Source organism: Chelonoidis abingdonii, chromosome 17 (genome assembly GCF_003597395.2).
Source record: "Chelonoidis abingdonii isolate Lonesome George chromosome 17, CheloAbing_2.0, whole genome shotgun sequence".
Taxonomy (NCBI): domain Eukaryota; kingdom Metazoa; phylum Chordata; order Testudines; family Testudinidae; genus Chelonoidis; species Chelonoidis abingdonii.
This window is the reverse complement of record NC_133785.1, coordinates 2,371,253-2,384,727: the sequence shown is the minus strand read 5'-3', so window position 1 is coordinate 2,384,727 and position 13,475 is coordinate 2,371,253. Positions and strand designations below refer to the sequence as shown.

Sequence of the window (13,475 nt, the reverse complement as noted above, 5' to 3'; positions counted from 1 at the left end):
AATGGTTTAACCTTGGTGGAACAATAATACCTTGGCATTTATATTGCACTCTCTTCCAAGTGCTTTGGCAGAATGTCACTCCATAGAACACTCCTGTACGACAAGTGTCTGCCCTAGAGTTGCCACCTTTTTGACTGGACTTTCCCATTTAAAACCGGACCCCTGGCAACCCTCAATGGCATCCAGAAACAGAAGCCAAAAACCAGACTGTCCAGGTAAAACTCAGTTGAGTGGCACAACCCCAGTCTTCCCCTTTGACACAAAGGAGGAGATTTTGTAAGGCACTAATTGAAGTTATGCATGTGACTTATGTTGAAAGGCAATGAGAGTGGGGCTCCCTCCAGGGAAGCTAAGGCAGAGAAGTGAAGTTGTCCAAGACCCTATCCGTGGCCCCACAAAGTCACAGGACCTCCTGGTCAACCTCCTCCTAGCCCTGGATAAAATGGCCATTTATAAAACCAGAGAGAGGAGGCTGGCCGATGGGGTCTCCTGTGACTGTGGGGCCTATTTCTGATCCTCCGTCTGCTCACGCATCCGTGCAGAGTTCTTCTGGGTGGTGTCTGCTGACTCCCTTGACGCCTTCGAGGAGCAGTGGGCGCTGTCTGGGGTTCTCTGCTCAGTGTCCCAGTCAGGTTCCCTTTGTTTGACCCTTTGACCTCACTCCTGTCCTTGTTATCTCATTAGTTGTCGCCTGGAATCATTTGGCTTCCAGGTCCTGTGGATTCTCCCCTTAGGCTGGGGGCAGGTCCTTTAGCAGTGAGCGGACTCCTCCCGGCCACTTCCTGGATTCCATTAGGACCACATTGGGAATGTGTACCAGAGGTAGGGTTAGAACTCCATTAGTTACGTGTTTACTTTAGACCATGCTTCTGTAGTGGCATTGCTTTGTCATTCAAATCAGATTTCAGGTGCTGATCTACTGTAGGGGATACCAATTGTTACCCATTAGGTTGACATACCATAGCTGCGCTGATACTCATGGTCTGCCTCTTGTGGTGACATACATACATCTGTATAAATTAGAAATCTTTAAGATCAAGGTTCGAACTGCAGCAAAACAGGCCACATGCTGAGATGAGAACAACTGTTGTAAAAATCCCCTTCATTTCTGTCATTTATACCAGAGCTTGAACAATGAATTCTCCAGGCACTAAAAAGCCATAACCTGAAATGTTTGTTTACTGACATCCCTTAGGGATTTAAAATGTAGCAGTAGACTGATTAAGCTGTAGTATAAACCTGTGTGTGCATATCCACCACCCCTATTCAAAGAATTGATATGGTGGTTTAGTTGTAATTCTTATTCTTCCATTCTGGAGCCATTAAAACTCCATTTTGTTAATATTAAAATCTTATTATTTTTCAGTGAATTAACAGCACCTATTACAATATGTTGAAACCAGGTCAAATAGGAATTGCAAACATTTTTATAATCAATTAAAAATAAGTGTCAGCTGTGTATGTTGAATTAAAGTTGGGGGAAGGGGAAGAATAATTTAAAATAAAAAGTTTTTAACCTAAGTTCTGTCACTTGGAAATCCTCTCTCAGAAAGTGAAGCCTGCCTGCAGGTTTAGCTTGGTAGACTTCTTCCCAGTACTTGAAAAGACACTTCTCCCTCTCCCTGTTTCTGTGACACCCCCCACACCTCCTTTCAGTTTTGCAGCGGTAACACTGCTTCCTGTCAAGAGCAACTCTGACATGGCCCTTCTGTAAAGACTCTCCACCTCCTCCTCCTCCTCCTTTCTTTCAAACACTCAATACATTTAGAGACTGATCTTGTGCAGAAAATATCCCTGACATTTGAAGAGCTCCAGGGATTCAGTGAGCATGCTCAATGCTCTCTGCCTGATAGAAAGAGGAAGCTAGTTTACATACGACTCATACCAAGCATAGCCTGCATGTCAGTGCAGTTAACTTGCAGCGGGCTGTGAGGAGAACTAGCTTGTCTTTGTCCTAGGACATTTCCCCATTTTTTTTTCCTTTTAAATTCCCAAAAAGATTTGCAAAGAGTTTTTCTTTTTTTTTTTTAAACAGTTTTCTTTGTAGCCGAGAGACCCAATACACTGTAAACTCAGTCTCCGAGATCCTGGAAAGGTTCCTCCCTCCCTATCCAACTTTCCTTAATATACTTTATTTTGATTAGTCAAAGGCTGGGCCTTGAGCTTGTGAAGTTTAGAAAGAGCCAGGAGCTAACTGGGCAGCGTTTGTCCCGCGTCCTTCTGCCTATTTCTAGGCAAAAGCAAACAAGCTGGTCTTTTTTGTTAGCCCGATAAATGCTATTTATGAAGATGGACCTGTTGAACTACCAATACTTGGACAAAATGAACAACAATATTGGCATGCTGTGCTATGAAGGTAATTGTTTCATTTTGCAGTTTGCTTTTTATGGGGTGTGGGGTGTTTTTGTTGTTTATAGTACAAATTCTCTCTCCCTTCTATTTGTAGTTGTTACAAGGTGCAGTGCGTTTTGTACTGTCTACAGGTTTAATGGGATTTGTGAAATGGAAGTTGAATTATTCTTTTTAAAGGAAATTTTACTGTTCAGTATTAATATGAAGTATAGGTTGTCTCCTCCTCATCTTCCCCTCCTCCCCCCCGCAGCAAAGATGGTACTGGTTGAAGTACTTTAAAGCAGCAATACCCAGATAACTTTTTGCAAGTGTTAATGTAGTTGTAAAGGAAACATTTTAAAGTTATTTTACAATATGGTGTATGTATTAATTTGTAATGTGTATGTTTAATGTACATCATTAAATGTAAATAGATGTATACGCTTAAACACATAGTGTAGATGTATTTGGACAATGAGACAAGTTTTTGTTTTTAGTTCAGTGCTTACATCCTGAGCAATAACGAATTTTACTATTCAGCTTTTGCAATTGAAGGGAACCCATATTACAGAGCACAGAGTGGCTCTTTGTTTGACTTCTCATTTCCTGCACAGCTCTGAGAAAGCCCTGACAGTGAAGGATGTCTCCCCCCTCACCCACACACAAACATACCTCCTCCCCAAAGAGCCCTCCACATAGTCCCTGTGGAAAGAATTACACAACATCCTGGAAAACTTAAACTTTTGGTCGTCACTGTGCTCTGAGTTTTCTTATTTGTGTCCAGCTGACATAGGTCGGCAGCTACTTCTGATAGTGTAGGTAATAGTAGCCTTGTTTTGAAGGTGCCTGAGGTAAGGGGGGCGGGGGTAGGTGGAAATTAGCATCATCTGGTTGAGCTTTTTATCTACGTGCAGTTTGAAGAAGTGGCAATGGCCTGGCTTTGAGTGGAAAGAAAGGCACCACTGAGCTAATTCAGCTTGGCAGGAGGGCAGGTTTTCCTGTAGCCACATACAAACATTGCAGAAGTCTCTCTTCTAATTTAGCAGGAACATTTTCCACGTTCATTTGGAAAGTAAACTTGCTATAGTTGTCAGGGAAGAAGCAGTAAAGAATGTATAGATTTGATTAAGAGGTAACCACTCACATGCTTTAATAAAAGGCTAACCCAAAAATCAGGATGCTCACTCTAGAAATAGATCTTCCCCTTCCCCTCTCTGTTTTAAGTCAGAAAGACTACATTTCAAAGTGCCAGGGGGAGCAGAGAGGTTGCATGTAGAATTATTAATGCTTCAGGGGAGGAGGGGTTCCATTTGAACAGAGTCAAAGATCCTATGTAGACATTTACTTAGTTATTTGCACAGCAGATTTATCAGACTTGCTAGTCAATATTGAATGATATGGTGCAGATTGTGCATGGCCAATCAGACTTTCATGCTCTTTCTTGTGCTGGTGTTTCTTTTTTGAAACTTTGTGGTTGCAAGAGTGATTGGATAAAGGAATGTTGCAGGGTTTTTGTTAATCTCATCATTGTCCTGCATTAACAATCAAGTGCTTTATTATGATGTGACAGTTGGCTCCTGATGAAAAATGGCAAACATTATAAACAGAATTTCTGCTTGCTTGTTGGATTTTTCTGAGGGTTTTGCTGACTAGAGGGAAAAAGTTTTGTTGCTGTGAGTCTTACTAGTTTCAGTCAATTGTATTTGTTACCTAATATTTATAAAAGTTGCTTACTAGATGTTGTTTTCCCACCTTCCTTTGGACAGATCATACTTTTTAATAGTTTGAAAGCAAAAACACAGCTCACACTAATATAATATAGCAGCTTTTATTTAGTTTAAACATCTGTTGCAATTTTTCTTATTATGGAAGTTAACATTATTTTTAACACTAAAATAAATATGTAAGAAATGAAAAAAAGCAATACTTGAGCAGTGTTTATAGTGAGGTGTTTATATTCCAATGGTTTAAAAAGTATAAACACTGACCACATCTGCACTGAGCTCTGAAGGGTGTTTTTAGAGATGCTTGCAGATCTGCCACGCCAATGCCAAAGTATTTATTTTACAGGGGAGTTGTGTTGGCAGTGATGGATCTTGTCTTTTCAAAATCAACGCTGCAGTAATATGTATACTTGGAACAAAGTGTTTTTCAGATTCAATTAATTAGTCTTTATTTGGGATCATACTTGAACTACTTACACAGTCTCCTGAAAAGTACTTTTGCAGATGTAAGATAAGATACAAATGCACTATATGATGATTAGATCTATATAATAGATTGGGATTTTCAAAACGGCTGGAGAAAATTAGGTGCCTAAATCCTATTGAAATTCAATGGGAAATGAGTGCCTTTATTCCCTGAAGCTCTTTTGAAAATGGCAGCATGTTGCTGCTTTTCCTGAATAGCTGCCTCAACTGCCCCTTTCAGATAAAGTGGTATAATTTTCTATCAGTCATTATTAAAAGAACAGTGTTGTTTGCCCTCACTTATTGAGACAATTCAGGTACTGGTGAAATGTGGGCACCGTTATCGTTGGAGAGGATTTGCCCATTTTCCTCTTGGTTGGTAATTTCGCCTCCAGCATAAACAAGCCAATACAAAGTAGTGACTGGCCATGGATCTGCAGGCGCAGCACCTCAGATTTTAGTGGGTGTTCCATGGATGTATTGGTGATAGGATCAGGCCCTTCGGAAGGAAAAGCAGCTTCTTTCCCCGACAAGGATGTCTTGCTAGCCCTGTAGCCCAGCACAGTGTATTGTGCTGATGTAGAGGACTGTAATTGGACGCCAAGTTTAGTCTCTGTTTTCCTTGCCCAGAAAACTGGCACCCACAACTTTCAGATGGTTAAGTAGTGCCAGTACTCTGGTGGTGCTTAATGACCAGTGGATGAGAGCAGTCTTTCAGAGTGGGTCTAATTTTGTCTTTATCCAGCACTCTGTCATTCTTTTTTCTTTTTTCTTCTTTGGCTATCCCTCGATGTGTGGATGATGTCTGCCAAGAGGGTTCATTGTTGGGTTTTTAAGTGGCTGAAGAGCCCAATTTATGCCCTGCAGATTTTCCCACAGAAGTGACAGGTGTAATCTTGGAGGAGACATAGTTGTTGGCTGGACTGTTGTGCCCTTTCTTTCCTCCTTTGTTGCTTCTCTGTTCTCCTCAAAGTGAGCTGTGGCTTGGTATATGGTGTGGTGCCATATGGGTCTGTTCCGTGCTGGGTCCTCCTGGTCTGTTGGGTTGATGCCTCTCTTTTTAAGGTGTACTTTCTGTATCGCTTCGAAGTGCTTCCGCTGCCCTCCACGGCATTGTCATTGTACAGCCATGATTAGGGGAATATTTTGGCTGGCAGTGTGTTCTAGCTAGTCTATTGGTTAGGCAGACCTCAGAGAGAAGTTGGGTTGCCTACCATAAACCAAAGCAAAATGGGTAAATCTTTGGTCTCTGACTTGCTTATGTCACGGATGCTGTTCCTAACTGTGAGCCAGTCTACTATGTGAGGGAGACGAGAATGATGAAAGCCAAAGAAGGAAGCTAAGGCCTTGTCTACACTGGCAAGTTTCTGCATAGTAAAGCAGCTTTCTGCGCTGTAATTCCTGAGCTGTACACACTGCCAAGTCACTTAGTGCGCAGCACCTGTGCAGTTGTAGCGCTTTAAAAAAATCACCCCTACGAGAGGCGTACAGCTTTCTGCGCCGGAGCTACAGCGCTGCAGTGGCAGCATAGACATGCTGGTCAGTTACAAAGCTGCAGTTGGCCTCCAGGAGGTGTCCCACGATGCCTGTTCTCACCTCTCTGGTCATTGGTTTGAACTCTACTGCCCTGCCCTCAGGTGACTAATCATTAGCTCCACCCCGTAAATTCCTTTGGAAATTTGAAAGTCCCCTTTCTGTTTGCTCGGTGATGTGTGCAGTGGTTTCCGCGCATCTTTCCAAGTGGCCATGCCTGCTCCACACACCAGGCGATCCCCCGCTTGGAACAATGCTGAGCAGCTGGACCTCATTAGCATTTGGAGAGAGGAGGCAGGGCAGTCTCAGCTGCTCTCCAGCCGTAGGAATTATGATACCTATAGACAGATTTTACAATGCATGATAGAAAGGGACCATGACTGGAACACATTGCAATGTAGGTTAAAAGTGAAGGTGCTGTGGAACACCTACCACAAGGTGCGGGAGGCAAACCACTGCTCCGGTGCTGCGCCTATGAGCTGCTGGTTCTACAAATAGCTGGATGCAATACTTGGCAGCGACCCCACCTCCACTGTGAAGGCCCCTGTAGATACTTTGTTGGTTCTCATGCTAGTCAAGAGTGGACTGAGCCAGAAGGAGGAAATCTTGGACGAGGCTGTGGATGGGGAGAAAGACTTGGAGGTCAGAGATGCATGCAGCCAGGAGCTCTTTTCTACCCCTGAGGAGTCTAGCCGGCCACAGCAGTCAGATCTTGGCAAAGCACAAACAGGGGAGGAGGCCCCTGGTAAGTGGATCTGATTTTTGGAATCGCTGAAGCGAGTTGTTGGGGGCAGGAGGGTTGCAGAAAGCAGGCTTTTCTCCCACCGCATGCCTAGTCTGAGCGGTGGAACAGGCTTGTTGATTGACTCCCTCACTTCATGGGAATCTCCCACAGAGATCTCCAGGAAACTTTCGTGGAGATACTGGGCAATCCCCTCCCAAAATTCTTTGGCAGAGCTGCTTTGTTTCTTGCCCCATTAATGGTAACTTTCCGGCGCCACTGTGCCGTCATGGGGTGGGGGGTGGGTGGGGTCCATTGCTGCACACAGGTGAGCCGCATAGGGACCAGGGCACTAAATTACTGCTTCTGTAAAGTGTTGCATTTAAACTTCACAGAGCTGACCTTGGAAGCCCAGCATCCCTCTTTGTTATCGGCAGCAGAATGGCTGTGCAGAATTAGAAAGAGGCCAAGAAATAAGGAAGACTTTCTGCATGAAGTTATGCACTCTGCCGCCAAGAAACAGGAATTGAAAGAGTGGCAGGACTGCGAGAAGAGGGACTGAAAGGAGAATGTAGCATGCCAGAAAGAAGCCACAAAGCGGCTCCTAAATATGGAGCACCAAGCAGACGCGCTCCAGGCAATACTAGCTCTTCAAACTGAGCAGCTCTGCACTCGCCCTCCCTTGCAGCCGCTGTAGCAAAAATCTTTCTCATGTGCCCTCCAGACACCACCAACACACTGTTATCAACCTCCTGGCTCCACTCTCTACCCGCAGCATTCCACTCTTCCCACCTCACAGTCCAGCACTGTGGACTCCCACTACTCAATGCATTCAACACCCATCCCTCTGCAGTTTGGTCCTGCAGAAGTACAGTACCCACTGCACTGTACTCCAAAGGAGAAGGTTGGATATGATCCCTGGACATACACAAATCTTTAGCTGTCTCGGGATCCTTCCTCCATCCCCATTCCTGCTGATATATTTTTTCATTTGACTCTCTCCTCTGGTTGTTGTCTTTTAATAAAAGAATTGTGTTGGTCTGAAAACAATCTTTATTCTATTCATTTAAAGCAAAAAGAGCACTGCAAAGCAACATACAATTATGTTAAACCCCCTTGTATCGTGTGTAACAATCACCTCCTAGCATTACAAGCACTGCAATCCCGAGCATAGCAAAAAATATTAGTGGCTTTCAGCTTCAAATTGTTGCCTCAAGGCATCCATGATCCTTATGGCCCCGTGCTGTGCTCCCCTAATGGCCCTGGTCTCTGTCTGTTCAAACTCAACCTCCAGGCACTGAGCATTTGCCTTCCAGCCCTGAGTGAAGCTTTCACCCTTCCCTTCACAAATATTATGGAGTGTACAGCACGTGGGTATAAGCATAAGGATATTGTAATCAGCCAGGTTCAGCCTCCCATACAGGCATTGCCCACAGGCTTTTAAATGGCCAAAAGCACACTCAACAGTCATTCTGCACTTGCTCAGCCTGTTGTTGAATCACTTTTTGCTGCTGTCAAGGTACCTTGTGTATGGCTTCTTAAGCCATGGCATTAAGGGGTAGTTAGGGTCTCCCAGGATCACAATGGGCATTTTGACTTCCTCTACAGTGATCTTGTGGTCTGGGAAGAAAGTCCCCGCTTGCAGCTTCTTGAATAGGCCAGTGTTCTGAAAGATACCTGCGTCATGCACATTTTCATACCTGTGTTAATGTCTGTGAAACGCCCACAGTGATCCACAAGCGCCTGGAGAACCATTGAGAAATACCTCTTGCGATTAATGTACTTGGTGGCTAGGTGGTTTGGTGCCAGAATTGGAATATGCGCGCCATCTATCGCCTCTCCGCAGTTAGGGAAGCCCATTTGTGCAAAGCCATCCACAATGTCACGTACATTGCCCAGAGTCACAGTCTTTCGAAGCAGGATGCAATTAATGGCCCTGCACACTTCCATCAGCACAAGTCCAACGGTCGACTTTCCCACTCTGAACTGGTTAGTGATGAATCGGTAGCAGTCTGGAGTAGCCAGCTTCCACAGTGCATTCACCACGTGCTTCTCCAACAACATTCTCGTGTCCTTGTGCCGCAGGGCTGGGGCAAGCTTGTCACACAGTCCCATGAATGTAGCTTTCCTCATCTGAAAATTCTGCAGCCACTGCTTGTCATCCCAGTCGTGCATGACGATGTGATCCCACCACTCAGTGCTCGTTTCCTGAGCCCAAAAGTGGCGTTCCACTATGGTGAGCACCTCCGTGAATGCCACAAGCAATCTCATGTCGTAGTTACTACTCATGGCGAGATCAATGTCACACTCCTCTTGCCTTTGTAGTTTAAGGAATAACTCCACTGCCACTTGTGATGTGTTGGTCAGAGTGAGCAGCATACTGGTCAGCAGTTTGGGATCCATTCCTGGAGCCCCAAAAGGCAGGGCACGCAGTACACAAACTGTTGAAAGATGGCCCCAAATGCAGATGGAAGCACAGGGATTTCTGGGAGGTATAGCAATGCATCACGGCTCATTGGGACAGGACCCAGATGTTGCGCGACCTCCTCCACCTTCCCACAAGTCTTAGTGGCGAAGAGGAGGAGGTGCTCTGTGGTATAACTGCCCAGAGTGCACCGCTCCAAATACTGCTGCACGTGTGAATATGCTCTTGCGTAGGCAGCTGACAGTGTTAACACACGACACCAGTTTCCCTTCAGCACTCTCTGAGCGGCGCTGTAACTGCCGGCGCTGTAACTTTGCCATTGTTGACGTGCCCTAAATGAAAGTTTGCTGAGATCTTCCAACATAAAGTGGCCTCCTCTTCTGGGGTAGGTGGTTGCATTACAGGGTTAGCCAAATGGATGGCACAACTGAGAATTATTATTATTATTACTGTTATTATTAATTTGTATTATAGCAGGGCTTAGAAACCTGAACTGAGATTGGTCCATTACTGTCAGACGCTTTGTACAATATGGTAAAAGACAATCCCTGCCCCAGAGAACTTTATAACCAACAACAAAGTGGGAGAGGAAACAGTTGTGTGGGGGATGTGAGGTGACTTTGTCCAAGGTCATGCAGCAGATCAGTGGCAGAAGCAAGAATAGATACCAGGTGAATCATCATGCTTCAAGTATGAGGGCTTCTAGATATTTTAAGATGATAGTATCTATCATGGGTGGTGACTTTGTCCTTTCCTGGGGGGGGGAGGGGGCGGCGCTTGACCCCCACTCTGCCCCAGGCCCTGCCTCCACTCCACCACTTCCTCAAACCCCCATTCCCACCCCCACGCCATCTCACCTTTTCCCACTCCTTTCCGCCCACTTCCTTGAGCATGCCTGGTCTTTGCTCCTCTCCCTACCCTCCCCCCAGCAGCTCCTCCTTGCTGCTAAACAGCTGATCTGTGGTGGCAGGAGGTGCTGGGAGGGAAGGGAAATAGTGATTGGAGGGGCCACTGGTGGGCAGGAGGCACCGGGTGCAGGGGGAGGCACTGATCGGGGCGGGCTGCCGGTGGATGCTAAGTACCCATCATTATTTGTTCCTGGGTTGCTGCAGCCCTGAAGCACTCATGGAGTCAGCGCCTATGGTATACACATAAATGAATTTACCCTTGGATGGGCCATTCACTTCCTGCAAGATGGCTGAAATGTCTGTTGAGGTATCTATTTTGTGTGGATAACCTTCGTCCTTTTGAATGTTCTCATTAGACTCTCTTGGCTTTAAATGGTTAGTGATGCCTCAATCAATGTACAGCTTGGCAGCAAAATTATTTTAATTGTACAACATGATTGATAATTTATGTCGTTTTTCTCATTAGATGGAGAGACAAATGCCTCAGCTTGTTCAATCTAGAGCTATTCACACTTCCATCAGGAGAATGATGGCAGAAATGATGTTGATGATCAGCTGTTCAAACAGATTATTTTTCAGTCAGTTTGGTGCAATTAGAAATAGAAAAAAATGGAGGCTTCTAGATTCAAGCACTTGATATTGATGCTTAAACTGAATCACGTATATTTATCTTCCGTGTGACATTTATCAACAACTGCCAGTTTAATTGAGTAGTCCTTTAGTTTCATTGTTCTCTCTCTAATGAGCTTAGAGAAATCAGGAAACTCATGGGAGATGGTGTCCTCACTGGGGTGAAAAGGCCATAAAGCAGACACATTCTGTACCAGTCTCAAATTCCTAGTGCTGCATATCAAATAACAAACATTTGATCTGGGGATGTACTCTGAGGTATAACATCTGCATCTTGTTTTGCTGTGGAAACTCAATTTACTTTAGTTTCATATTCTTTCTCTGGGAGTCTCGTGTGAGGTAATGAAGGCAGAGCTTTGAGTTAACAAAATAAATCACAGGTGAGCATGTCCTTTGGTACGCCAGCAGTGGATTGGTAAACTTTGGCTCCTGATAATTGCAACTTAAATATTTATGAGAAGGTGCAGTCCTCCATTGGAAGATTGTTTCACTTTGTTGTTTATCTCATGGAGTGCACAGATGGCTCTGTGTTGGAAGGCAGATTTCTGTCTTCCTTCCTCCCTCTTCCATTGTCTAATGCTTTGCATTATTACTGTGTTCCCAGGGCTTGGAGTGTTGCACTGGGAAAGGTATAAAAAAGGCAGTAAGATGTAGAGAAATCCCTCCAGGCATGTTATGAGACTCAGAGCACTCAAAATAGTTTTTGTTCTGCAATGTCTTATGGACAGTCAAGAAAACTGGATTTTGTTATCAAGAAAAGTGGATCCAGATTTACAGGAAAAATACCACTTTTTGTTTTGTTTCCTAGCTTAATGTACACAGCTTATACTAGTTAGTTGCATATTACATAATTATTTCACTGACTTCCTGTAATTACTTGGCTACAATTTCCAACTAGTAAAGATATGTAGTGTTTTAGTGCGAAGCAAGCTATTATTAAATGTGTATGTTTTCCAAAAAGCCCAGTGTAGATATATGATATAGTACACAGAGCCTGAAAGTAATTCTGCTAACTTCATTTGTTCACTTTTTTTTAATGAAATATCACATGTTCTTTTTAAGTTCTAAAGAATAGTTTCCACCAGGTGGTGTGTGTTGTGGGTTTTTTTTGTTTTTTGTTTTTGCTGATCTTGCTTTTCACTCTGGATTTGTATAATCAGCTTCTCCTGTTAACTCCAATTCCTGTTTCATTTCTAAATATATAAAAATAGCTTTACAACACTGTTCTTCAAATAAGAGTGAGTGGAAATGTTGAACCCTATGAAAACCACTTACACAGTGAACTAAAATATCTTACTTAATTTCCCTTTTATTTACACTGTACTGGACTGCTTCCCTCTGGATTAAGTTCATTATTTTAATCAAAGTACGGTAATACACTGGGACAAACATAGAGAGTCCTCTACATTTATATTCAGTAAGTTTTTTATTTTTAAATATCTTTTTTCATAATCAGAAGACAAAGAATTATAGACTTTTTTCCAGTGTTTGTTTTAGTATCTCCTGTCACTGACTGGGAGTGTCCTCTTCAGTGTGAACTTTAAGATTCTTTTCCTCATTGGTCCTGCAAAAAGGAGCAGTTTGGGTTTGAACAGTATTTCCCTGGAGTTTTGATATTCTTCTAAGTCCTTCTAACATTTATTGAAGGACCTTAAATCAAGAATGAACAAACAAATATGGTACTGGGGGTATTCTGTAACTTTCAATGGGATAAGATAAGCAGCCCATTTCCAGAGATAAAGTTTGGTAAGGTCTATAGAAGCAAATATTCCACTGCATTGCATTAATGAGGAATTTGTTTAAAGGCTGTGACTTTTTACTCACAAGTGAAATTTGTGTCAGTGCCAAGTTTCTTTGGATGTAAATCCAGGGACTTCAGAATACACTGAAAAAGCTTAAATTGCTCCAAAGTTCAAACAAAGCACTGTATTGTACAGAGGACTGTTAGAGAGCAACTAGAAGCTTAAACAACAGTCGGCATTGTGTGGCATCTAAAATTATGAATGGAAAAAGTTCATCCATATGTATTGGTCTTGCTTTTTTTTAAACATCTACTTTGCATGAAAATAGTTGCCTCTTAATTCCTTTTTGAGGATTAATACAAATGGACCTTTATGTTTTGGTTCTGGCTGAGTAGACTCTAGAGTTTAACATGCTACAGGCAGACAGTGTGCCAAGCAATTTAGCAAAGTTGTTTACAGTAACAATAATCCAGCAGGACAGAGGCCATAATTCTTCACTGATAAAAGCACGAGGTAGTGATGAATACAAGTTTCTGGAGGAGTGTTTACAAAAATTGTATTGTGCTTTCCCAGTTTTGTTTTTAATTTTACTTTAATGCCAGCCAACTTTTTCTTTTACACACGGTCTGTATCAGCTCCCTCAAATATTGCTTTACAAATCAGCCTGGAATTGTTGCTTGATACACAGAGAGCCATTGTTTCTTTTCCCTTTCAATAAAAGCCATATGCTTTGGAAGGTAATTGACTGCATGATATGGCACTGCTGGCTGTTGTATTGGCATGCTAGGACCATCCATGGGTGCAGTCACGTATACCCTATGTGTTTCCACAGTGCAGTTTTAATTTCTATGGGGCAGCTTTCTTGTTAGTGCTTCATCAGATATTTTTAAGGCATTGCAAAAGCTCCTTCTGACTGCCCTGCTTATATAAGTGACCGTTGTGATGCATAGGGGCTTGTCTGTACCACTTCTAATTTTTGGATGATTTTATGAAATT

At 43.2% G+C, this 13,475-nt stretch overlaps 1 protein-coding gene across 3 annotated transcripts in view; it reads left to right on the top strand.

Moving 5' to 3' along the window:
• The window catches only part of VGLL4 (vestigial like family member 4), a 184,698-nt gene that overhangs the window by 119,387 nt on the left and 51,836 nt on the right, over positions 1-13,475 (top strand). The window contains exon 1 of one of the 3 annotated variants that reach the window (XM_032773139.2): positions 1,835-2,356. The exons of the other annotated variants lie outside the window; for them this stretch is intronic. Coding sequence (XP_032629030.1) covers positions 2,275-2,356 — 82 coding nt within the window. The 5' untranslated portion in view covers positions 1,835-2,274. Of the gene's footprint in view, positions 1-1,834; positions 2,357-13,475 lie in introns of those variants that run through there. 3 annotated transcript variants of the gene reach the window in all.